General features: G+C 37.3%; 1 protein-coding gene across 10 annotated transcripts in view; it reads right to left on the bottom strand.

Moving 5' to 3' along the window:
- SH3KBP1 (SH3 domain containing kinase binding protein 1) overlaps positions 1-12234 on the bottom strand; it is a 224791-nt gene that overhangs the window by 93115 nt on the left and 119442 nt on the right. For 6 of the 10 annotated variants that reach the window (XM_040532302.1, XM_040532260.1, XM_040532293.1 and 3 more), the window contains 2 exons: positions 8039-8162; positions 2594-2668 (listed from right to left, as the gene is read on the bottom strand). In XM_040532302.1, coding sequence (XP_040388236.1) covers positions 2594-2668; positions 8039-8162 — 199 coding nt within the window. The remainder of the gene's footprint in view (positions 1-2593; positions 2669-8038; positions 8163-12234) is intronic. The other 4 variants (XM_040532277.1, XM_040532323.1, XM_040532270.1 and 1 more) reach the window with 1 other exon arrangement.

The following is a 12234-nucleotide window of genomic DNA, read 5'->3' as shown; positions in this document are numbered from 1 at the left end:
TTAAGAAAGAAAATTTCTTTTAAACATAGCAGCTGCAAAATGGCTTTCAAAATGAAATTATTTTAGCACTACGCACATGTTTGTAAAGTAAAAGCATTTTTCTTCTGAAGCTTGCTTCAGAAGTTGAGCAACGCTTCATGCAATGCAATACAGGCGAATCGAAGCACCCTTTGGGCATAGGGAATCTGAAGCTATGAATTGACCTGTGCTTAGCTTACAGAGCAATCAGAAACCTGACATCGGAGAAGCTGTGGGCTGTTTGAAACCCACGGTCCCAAATGAAAACAATCCTGTGGAATGTCTCCAAACAATTTTCACTGGAAACATAAGCACACAGGTATCTGCCTAAAAATAAGGGCCACAGATAAGGTACAAAATGGAACAGGCTGGCCACACCTTCAGTAGGCCTGCTGTGGAAGAAAATTAGTATGCAGGAAGAGAGCTGCCAACAGATGCAACAGGAAGAATAATGAAACCTCTTCTCTGCATGTTAGTCAGGAGATAACATCTCTGACAGTAGCGATGCCAACTCTCACTTTGCTTAACACTTTCCCAGATGATCTGATTTTGTCTACCACCCGTTTCAGTCCCAGATTTAACCCAGTAAGTGACAAACAGGCTGCAAAGGTAGCTGCACATCTGGCCCTCTTAGATGCAGCTTTACAGGGAACGCAAGACACCTCAGTAGCATGAGAACAACGTGCAAGTCTCAACCAAATGCCAAGGGAGGTAGTATCAAACGTGACATCTTTGGGCAGCTTGGAAAACAAAGTTCATAGGGGTGTTTGTCCTGGGCTATGGGAGACATCTACTGTGGGCTGTCTTCTTGCAGCTAGTTATTAAGAATGCCTGTAGATACCTATCCAACCATGCGTGCTTTGAAATGTTTGTTGAAATTTATTTTGTGCAACATGGCATGATCATGGGCGAGTATTGTTATCAAGGAGAACTAAATGCAGAGCTCTAGCACAACTGGAAAGGTGATTGAATTCTTCCAGGTTTTACTTAGGCTCTGACTATATAACTGGAGAAAAGAGGGAAGGCCATTTGACAGTTAATAAAGAATAGGCAGGGCATGGAGAGCAAGCTTCCAGAAAACTCTGAAAGGTATCATTAGGGCAACACTGCCCAGAAAGTTTACTGTTGTGAAATTAAGGCTCCAAAGGCAGATCTTGTATCTGATCTGAAGCTAGATTTTGAAATCTGAAGTCACACGCACCAGCGAGTCAATTTGTAAACCTGTGTTAGCCTCATCAGATAGGTGGATGCATCATCAAAAACAGAGGTGATTGAAAACACGATGGTCTACGAATTCGGCAAGAAGCACACATTCTGAGTAAGGCAGTTAAGAAGGCTCTAAGGTGAGATGCAGCAGAAAAATGTGAAGCCACGTTGGTCTGCTCCAGCCAAAGCAAAAGCTTGGTCTGAAGCTCGAGAAGAGCTCCTGAGGTGAATTCTGGTAGACAGCGAGATCATTTTCCAAGGGGAAATACTCAGAGCTGCACACATAGATGAAACTTCAATTTCTGCTCAAACAGCAACAACAAAAGTGCAAGTGCAAGTTATCAACATAGAAGACAACTACTTCTACTGCTTCATCCTTTGCTGTGAATATGCTAAGACGTAATTCCATAGAGGTAGGAAAGCAAACGCCCCCACCCCGAGAGTAGAAGGAAGGGCAGCACAGTTTGGGTATTCTGGAGAGAAAGCTGGCTGAGATAAGATCAGATGCCAAAGTTAGCACAACATCCTGTTCACCGGAGGACAGGACTGAACGCTTTGTACTTAGTCACATTGAATGTGACTCAGTAGGATCTCTTTCTGCTAGATTTCTGGATGAGAAGCAGGTGGAAGGACAGATTTCCATCTTCCTTGCTTCCTCAGTCTTGCATCTGATACCACTATCCTCTCTTCTTCTGTATTAACAGGGTAGTAAAAGCATATGAAAAGCAGCATATGTTCCATGCTTCCAAAATGCAGAAGGCAAAAACCTGAACGTGAAATGAAAGTAGTTTTATATCTTTTACCTACTTCCTTGGCAGAAAAACCTATCAACCAAAATGCTGTGAGTAATAGCTGTCAAAGACAGAATGCCAAAAGAAGAGCATGCAGTGAAATTAATACAAAACAAAACAAAAGCCACGTTGTTCTTAAGAAAAGCACAGCATACTTAATGAATTCAGCAATTATAATGGGAACTTCAGTTTTAGAGCAGATGGAAATTTAATTCAAAGATTTGTGGTTGTTATCAATAGTCTTCATGTTTCAGGTGGCAAAATTGATGGAACTAAATGGTCTTCATTTCAATCCATAGCAAACCCAAACATCCAATGTAATTTACAGTTTATTGTGGGCTTACGCACGTACATTATACGGACATATAACATATACATGCACAGAAGGACCGAGTGCATTCTCATTGCATTAAGGCTAGGCAGTTCATCAGCAGCAAACCGACTTTAGCTCACAGACAGATATATATGCATGTAGAGTAGCTGTAAGTGAGTAGCAGTGGCACACTTTACAAGTGTAGATAAATCAAACAAGTACTGAGGACTGAAGCTATTGCTTGTTGATTTTGAAACACACTCACTGTTATAGCGTCTGTAGCTGTCAATCTTTGCCGGTGCCACTCTGTACAGAATTGTCCCTTCAAAGGCAGATTTTCCTGACAGCAGGGAAGAGAAGGAAAGAAGGGAAAAAAAGAGAAGGGGTGGGGTGGGGGTGAAGAGATCGAATGATGGTAAAAAGAAGGGAGAGGAAGAGGTTTTAATCTGTATTTTCAGTCACTAACATTTTTAAGACTCATTAGCAAAACAACGAGAATATTAACAAAAGTATCTGATTTTACATGAAGTTAAAATATTCTTACTGCATGTATGTCAGATAAGAGAATCTCATGATTTTGCTAAAGCTGTTCTTTACACTGTCCAACAGAATGCATTTTTTCTTAGGTTTTGTCTGTTGTCCATCAAGATGCATAACTTGCAAATTAAATGATTTGTCTGTCTTATTCAGCCCCCTCCTGGAGCACACGGAAAGCCTGAAAAAAATCAGTACTGCAATGACGTACTCACAGTGGCTCAACACTCCTGTTGCAGATGTAGTGAACAAGCACAGCTGACATCCAAAGAGGGCACTGAAACACTCAGGTTTCTTTAATATACCAGGATCCTGTCAGCATCAAAAATACTGCATCTTTCCAAGAGGATTTATTAGAAATATTTTGGACATGGGACCTAGTCTTAAACAATGCTTTGCTGAAGGAATAGGGTACAAAAAAGCTGAATAAAGCAGTTTTTCAGCCATTGGCTGAATCAGGTGTTTTAACTCTTCACACATTAACAAAAACAAAACACAAAAACTTAAAAAAAAAGAAAACAAGAAAAAAGAAAAACACTTCCCATCCTAGATATTTAAGATAACATTTCCACTATCAAAACCATGAATTTCTTGGTGTTTGGTTTTTTGTTTTTTTTTTTCTTTGGTAGCAAGACAACTCATGCTCTGGCAGTCATGGTACGGAATTCAAGGGAAGGCAAAGGGCATGAGCATTTGAGGTGTCACTTTTAGTTTTGTTAACCCAGGGTATACAGGCAAGCCCGAAAATATACCAATGTCAGCTTGCTGTCAAGATCACGTAGGTATACCATCATAAAAATGAACATATTCAGTATAATTTTATAGCAAAATAGCCAATACATGTGAATTGTTTCAATATAGCATCCACCCATTCTGGTACCAAAAATGTAGATTATATTTTTTCCTGCATGTCATTCTGTTGGACTTTCAGAAAACAAAAAGCTATACCTATTTATATATTGTAAAAAGCTGTTTCTTTGTTTTGTACCTGTAGTTTAATTAACAGCACAAGGTTTTCATTGTCTTATTTTTACATAATGAGGAAGCAAAAATGCTGCAAATCTACTTTTCCACCCTGCTTTTACAAGATACCATTCAAAGAATGCCATTAAAACATTCAAGGTACAATTAAGAAATTGCTAAGAGAAAGGCATGTTAAGCTTCATGACAGTGAAGAGAACCAGAAAGACAGGAATGAATATCAGAAAGCTTTAAGAATACAAAATACACCAAGCTGCCTGACTGAAGCATCAGCTGCTGAGTCTATCACCGGTCCTAGCTCCTGCAATCATGACTCCTCAGTAGCCATCACTAACAGGTTTCTAAAAGTAATAGATACCTAACATGAGGCCTAGCAACTTCTGAAGAGACAAACATGCAACAGGCCACCTTTAAATGTTGCCATGACATCGCCATGAACATACTAAAATGCCTTTGAAATCATCTCAATAATAAGTTGTGATTCTCAGATGCAATTCGTTTGATTATGGGACAGCTTTCTTGCTTCTCCACAGGCTGTAATGACAAGATGCAGTATACAAAATATTCTTAAAATTAATACTAGATAGCTGAGAAATCTCAAAAATAATTAGCCTTATAATTCATGTATCCATTTAATATAGTGATAAAATTATAATGTATACTTCCCGTTCTTGCTGTGTAACCTTCCCTCAGAGAAAAACAATGTTCTAATCTAAGAGGATGCTTTAAAGAACAAAGAACTGTTATTCACTCTAAGGGTACTTGAGCCTGTCCCTACTCATATCTTGAAATGTGTCCCTGAAGACCAAAAAAAAAAAAAAAAGGTGGAAATCACCTTACAGCTGGGACAAATATTTAAAATAAATATGTGTAGGTAGATAGATAGATAGATAGATAGATCTTTTGATCTTGTAACAGTCTCACTTTCTAATCTGCTAAGCATCTACCAACCTAAGGGAAATCATAGGTTCCCAGCCCTTTCAGTTAAGGGGCTATTAAGTCCTGTTATTTGTCTTAAGAAATGTTTAGACACTTCTAAAAAAAAGGGACTTCTAATTCAGAAGAAATTTCTGAGGTTACTCTATGGTAGAGTGTGAAAAGAAACTAAGACAATTCCTTCTGGCCATTTACTCTGATCTGCTGTAAAATGTACATGGACACATTAAAAAATAATAAAAACAGACAGCATCTTTTTCCTCATTAGGGCTCTGTAGGTCATAACAGAATGACAGAAGAATATGCGTTTTCGTTATCTTTATTCCTAAAAAGCCAAGCTATATTATTTCTCTCTTCTGTATTGCTTCTGCTGAGCTCAACAAAAATTATGTTTGCGCTTCCAAATGGTTCTCTCTGGAGTGGGTCATTAAAATGTAATTAAAACATTAAGTTTAACTAACAAATTATTTTTATGTATTAATAAAATAAAACACTCATGTTTGCACAGTGCTCTTTCTCCAAAGATCCCACGCTACTATTCCAAGTCTTGCAGTGAACTTGCCAGGTGTTACCTTAACCATGTTATAGGCTAGGCTGCTGAGTTTAAGGCTGCTGCTCAAGATTGCAGAGCCATACCCCAATCCATTTTAGGACTCTCAAGAAACTGTGTAGAACCTCATTGACCACCCAAGTTTCTGTTTCAATGTACAGACTCTTGGATCTGAGTGTTCACCCAGAAAATAACTTAAAAATCTAGAATTCATATTCCAGATTTGTGCCTTACAAAGTCCTGTGACACAGACATATTCAAATAATGTTTCCAGTGAAATAAAAAGGAGTTATTGCAGATTTGATGTTCTCTCATGTCTTGTCATCCACAGAGGAAGGAGCTGATCTAGAGGCATGCATGCATGTATACCCTTATGAGATATTACCTAGAACATTATGTAGGCCTAATGCCCAAATTGTCCAGAGGTTTCCTGTTTTTTATTTTGCTGTGTTTTAAGAATAAGCACAGATGCTTGAAATGAGATTATCACTCCTTGTTATTTATATAGACTTGCAGAAAAAATTGCTATCTCATCATAGAGATTTTCAAATACAGATAGTCAGGGTACCTGAATATAGCCTCCTAAAGCACCATGTGTTAGAGTGTAACACCCATAAAAATTACATAAAGCATATAGAAAGAATTGTGCCAATGCATATTTCCCATACTTCTGCTAGGAAAATGCAGTTCTGAAATTGGTGGTGTTACTTTCAGAAAAAAAGAAATAAAGATAAAAAAGCAGGAAAGCCCCTGTAAGAATTTCAACATTCCCTGAGTCTCTTTTTCTTCCTTAAGAGGCTTACAGAATTCTGTTTTATAAGTTTAGAAAATAGGTCCTAATAACACATCATATTAGCTAGCCACAAAGCACAACCAAATAGTTAACTTTCAAATAAAAGAGAAAAAATACTCATCTCTCAGCTATAGCTATCTTCAATTTAGTTAAAGAGACAAAAACAGTATCTATGTTGCTGGTATCTTCTCAATACAAGTCTCACAAATGACAGATTCCACTGGCAGTCAAAACCAGCACACAAAACTGATAGCATGAACGGAGTATACGCTGTTAGGAATGTTGATGGAACAGTCTAATGATTTGTGGCTAGAGTTATGCTCTCCAATGTATGTTTTTATTAAAAGACATTTTTAGGATGCTCATTACAAATAAACTGTTAGCAAATTACCCGGGGAAGAAATATTCATTCATATGGATAGAAATGGGGCATTCCATCGCTAACAGTATCACTTACCTTTTTCATTTATAGACTACCAAGCATTATAGAATCCAGAGCTGAAACTACATCTATAAAATTAGTTCTTCCAAGACTCACTGTGCTTATAACAAAAGAAATTCATGGTAACATACACAAGTTATAGAAAGCAGTTTGCAGTCTTCTTCACTTAATGCCCTTCTTCCCTTTCCATCACAATAAAATTGTTAACTTCTTTACAAATATTTTCATCTAGGTTTGAAGGAACACCATTAGCAGCACTGACCACATGACTAGGTCTCCAGTGCCACTACACATACTACGCATGAATAAGAACTCCATTACAAAAACAATAGGAAAATATTTCATCATTGCATAAGCAAGTTTTCTCAGAATCTCATTTCTGTGGGATGGAATAAAGATAAAGTTACCTTAAGTGGAAAAATGAGAGGAAAAAAAGAAAAAGCTAAAAGAAAGAAGCATAATTTTCTGCCTTTCACTGGCAGAGTGAGCTATAGAGCCTTTGGTAAACTTTGGTAAGCTGAAATAAGCTTGCAAAGATCTTGGGAGCCCTTTCACTTTTATCTGTTGCAGAGATCTCAGAAGCATACTATATAGCAATGAGCATCTGCACTGTTGAAGATAGGTTAAACAGACTATAAAGGAAGAATTTGGTAGGTAAATGTGGAATTATCCTGAAATATGTCAATACAATTGATTTTTTTTCTTTTCACTGAGGATTCCAAATCGACCACTGAATTAGGAGGTAACAAGAATATCTATTTGAAAAACAGAAAAAAACATAAAGACCGACAAGTATCCATTTGATATAACAGCATACTTTTGGTTCAGGTTATTCTTCAAGGGAAGCTATAAATAGGATAACCCACTACCATGCTTATACTATTGCATACTTAGTTACCAAACATGCTTGTCACCTGCAGCAGTACTGGCCCACTGTAAGTGAGAGAACAAAGTCCATGTCCCAGTTCTGGCCTTTTTCCCTTTGGCTGCTGGGGCAGTGGGTGACGGAGGTGATAGTAACATGCTCAGCACCTGGAGGGAAAAAGTGCCGCATGTCCCACACCAATAATTATGAATCCTTAAATCTACTGGAGTCATTAAAGAAGGTATGGCACTTTAATCCCTCATTTAAATAAGCACAGCTACTTCAGAAATGTTTGGTTACTTTGCTCAGTTTCCACATCTAAAGACAAAAAAAAATCTGAATTCATTTGGAAATACAAAGCCAGTAATCATCATTGCCTTCTGTGTTCTTGGTCTGTTGCAGCTGGACAAGTCTTAACTCAGGTAACATCGTCAACTAGTATTGCCAGTACTCACTTAGCACCATCATCTGACCCTTTCACAGCATAAATTAAGAACAAGGCATTCAAAAACACTTCCAAGAAAGAGATAAGAATGCACTACCCTCTCAGTGTGTTGGCTAAGCACGCAGACATACATCCAGAACACCAACAATAATCGTTCTCCTTACTTGGCTTTACTTGCTCTTCCTGTGCTGTTCCAACATCGTCAGAATCAGACAGTTCCTTTATGAAGTTGGAAGGAAACATGCCCGTCTTTCCATTAAGTATACCTTCCCACCAGCCCTCTTCTACCTGCACCAGAACAGAAATAAATTAATAAATAAAAGGGTTTAACATAAGCAACACTTTACGGAGTTACATTACATACACGATTTTCAGTAACACCAGTAATGATTTTGAGCAGTTCTTATTAATTTCAGGTATATGCATACGGCTGAGGCTCCAAGCTGGAGCATTTCTCTCTTTTTTCCTCTTTTTTTTTTTTCTTTCTAAATTAAAAGATGCATGCACCCATCTGTAGATGTTAGCAGTGCTGGTCGAGTCAGAATCATGGATAAACATTAAATAAAAGGATAAAAGGACAACTGGAGAGCGCAAGGTGTCTCCACATTGCAGTTTTTACGGATATCAGTTCAATCACTAAATTTTCAGTGCACGCTATACTCCTACTCATAACTGTCTTAATATACATGATTTACACATTATAGAACTTTCAATTTCAATCTTAATATAAATCATATGAATATTGCTGCCTTCTCCAGCGAAACCAGAAATTCTCCATTTTAAAAGTTAAGAATGTTGTCACATCATTAATATGTAAATGTAAGAAATCTACAGTATTTCTACAGAATAAACAGTATTGATGCATATTTGACTCTAGAAGAGTTACAAAGAACTACTGAAATAAATAATGATAATATGGTCAGAAAGCATAGACACTTCCTAGCTGAATACCAAGAGAAAATACCATTTAAAAATGACTAACTCCCTCCTGTATAACCCATTCAGGATAGAGTGGCAGTGGCATGCAATGAAATGACGGCCCTTAGAAACCAGGTGCCTTTAGGTTATAATGGGGCAGCAAGAAATGACTTACTAATGAATCAGCTTAAACACACCCCGACAGATAAATATTTTTCATCTGTCAGACACTGTTCATTCACCAGAAAAATGACAGGGAAGGACAGCACCAGTCTGTGATACATCAGCCTCCAATACTGTTTGACTCACCTCTTCCCTGTCCCCCCTTCAAACAAGAGTTACGAAAAACTGAAGTTATGTTACAAGTTGAGGGTCTTGACATTTACTGTCAAAAAACAAACCAACCCCTTAACTTAAATGGTACTAGCTAACTAATATTGAAAAAAAAGTTTCATATCACTTGTCTGTGAAAATGTTGAGTTCTTAGAAAATAGATGTTTTTTACCTTCATAAAACACAAGCAAAAATTTTGTCAAACTACAGAAGAATGGTTACTTTTTTTCATTTTAGCTACAAGTACAATTCTATTATAAAGCAAATTGTTATTACTTCAGGGTCAGAGTATTTCCTGTGTTTTTTCTCCATCTCCATCCTTTTTAGCACATTTCCTGTCCTCCTTGGTTGATTTTTTTGTTTAAATTTGAAAGCAGTTCAGGCTACCACAGCTATTTTCACTTAATCTCGGTATCTGTCCATGACAAATTTTCTCTCTTCCCCCCCCAATGCATCAGTAATATCAGTGAGGTCAGGCAGAACTTTGGTAATAATGGTTATTATCTTGCTGATACTTCAGAGAAGACAATGCATACGAATCACTCAATGACTTCAGTGAAGTGTTTTTCATGATAGTCTCAAAGTCTCTGAATGCTAATGTTTGTTTTTGTTCTCTCCAAACTAAAAAACACACAGAAAAATGAAACTGAAACTGTATGATCCACAACACTTTGCAGTCTCTACAAATAATATCTTTAAGTATCTATATCTTTATCTTGGTACAGAAAATACACAAAATGGCCAAGACTCTTTGACTATAACATATTTCAATTTTTCTGATGCACTATACCCAGATGGCTCTATTGATTAGAGCTAAACATTAAACTGTAACTGCATGAGCTGACTGACCAGAAGATTAAGCACAGTGGAATTACATAGTTACCAAGACCTCTGTTTTGCAAGCTGTTGTGATTACTTAACAGAAATAGGGTGACCTATACCACACTCAGCTCCATCTCTCTCTCAAGTATTTCTCCTGCTTCCTTCTTCCAGGGTAACACTTCACAGTTTTCTTGCAAGTTAACATTAGCACTCTTTATGTGGGGATCCATATGTGCACATACAGAAATACACATGCACATAAATCTATAGATATCTACATTGGATGCAAATATACTCACAGCATTCATTAGCTGCTAAGTTTCCCACCTGATACAAGAGTGAGTTATGTGAAAATACCATGCTGTGTTTGATAATTTTACAAATTCAGAGAAATCTGAAGCCATAACCAGATTCTTTCCGAAAGAAAACACAGAAGGTTAGCAAGACATCACAGGCACAGGTCAAACAATGCCTCCAAAACATTTAAAATTTCATCAAAAGAATCAAAAACTCTAAGTATTTTTAAGCACTATAGCTACTTGCTAGATGCTTTTATCAGCCTCAAAACACACCAGTTAGAGATTAATCCATATAATAAAAAAGACACTAAAATACCCCCAGGATTTAGTTATCCCAAATTGGGGCAATCCATTGCCATACGGTTTGAAATGTTGCAATAATTCCTAGCCAATAAAACCTTACAAATGAAAATCCATTATTCATGGGGGTAATCCATCTGGAGGTACAAGCACTCAATAAAATTTGTTACTATACTATTATAACAAAGTGCTTCCAGGATTTATGCATTTAGCTCCTAATTTATGCTCAGCATTCATGTACTGAGCCAAACTAAACAGGAGGATTCATTCAGTACTCAGTGGCCCTAAACCTGAAAAGAAGTTTTGCTATTCATAACATCACGCGCACCAAGATAAGCTCAGCCTGAATGTGAAGTTTTGTTTTAAAGCTAGAACAATCTTTCCAACATGCTCATGGTAAGTGGCCATAGCCAGAGGTATTTTCAAGAAATGTTTTCAGTGTGTTATATCTGCTTAATGTCTTTTGGGAAGGCATGGCACGTCCTTGTCTTGCCAAGCCCCTAGGCTGCCAGTAGGGCTGTCACACCACATTCGAAGAGCAACAACATACAGGAACCTGACTGAAGACACTCTGTTAGTCCAATTCATATATTTAGGAGGTAACACATGCACCTGACTGCAGCACACTTGGTCTCAAACATGGGGCAGGGACAGATCCAGCAGCAGACAGCTGTAGGCAGTCCAATGACTGAGTAAGATTGAATGAGATACAAACGACAATATGACCAGAGAGCGGTGCATCACTTCTTGAGAAACACTTTCCATTAAGAGGCCTCCCCTTTGGGACTGAAAGGAAAATTTAACCTACAAAATATTTAAGCAACACTCGAATGTTCTTCCAATATCATTTGGATATTTTCTTTTTTACATTTTCAATGAAGAAGGAATATTTGTACTCTTTTTAATTGAGTTGCTCATTCAGTAGACCTTGTTTGATGTAAGCACTTTTTTTGGAAACTATAAAAGAAAAATACACATAAAAATCATTCAAAACAAACTGTTTTACCTTATTAGAAAATGAGTGTTTAATCAAATTGTGTTTGTTACAGCTACTGCTACCTATAAATAATAGCAATCATATAAAGAACAAATAATGAAATGTTCAAGGGAAATACTATAGAAGTGGACAGGTAGGAAAATAACAGAATTATGTGTGTGGGACATTCAGACATGCAACAAGAAGTACTCAAAGGGTACACATATGCTAGGACATTTAGCTTCTTAGAAATCAACAAAAATATCTTGAAATCAGCCTATTTCCACATTTAAAGTACAAAAAAAAGAATATAATATGACATCAGTTCAAGCCTTCAGGCAAACATAATAGTTCTATTTCAAACTGTGAAAGCAGTTTTATTCTACAACTGTAATGCAACCAAAGAAAACATAAGCACTTCAGTAGGTCACTAGGACTCCAAGATTAAGTTACTCCAAAAGTGAGGAAATGTTACTACTTTAGGTTTTCTCTTCATGGCCAATACAATCATCTCGAACACCCCCCTTTAAAGAAAGAAACATCAGAGAGTGCATCAGCCTGACCTGCAGTGCAATGTTTTGTTTTGTTTTTTTTTTGTTACAAGCCTTCATCACCCTTTCAGGGAACTCGGTACCCGTCCACAATGGAATAACCAAGAGGAGCTGGAAATGTTGAGGCCGACCGGAAATGTTGAGGCCAACTATCAGCATTT

Source organism: Cygnus olor, chromosome 1 (genome assembly GCF_009769625.2).
Source record: "Cygnus olor isolate bCygOlo1 chromosome 1, bCygOlo1.pri.v2, whole genome shotgun sequence".
In the NCBI taxonomy this organism is placed as follows: Eukaryota; Metazoa; Chordata; class Aves; order Anseriformes; family Anatidae; genus Cygnus; species Cygnus olor.
This window is presented reverse-complemented; position numbering and strand designations above follow the sequence as displayed.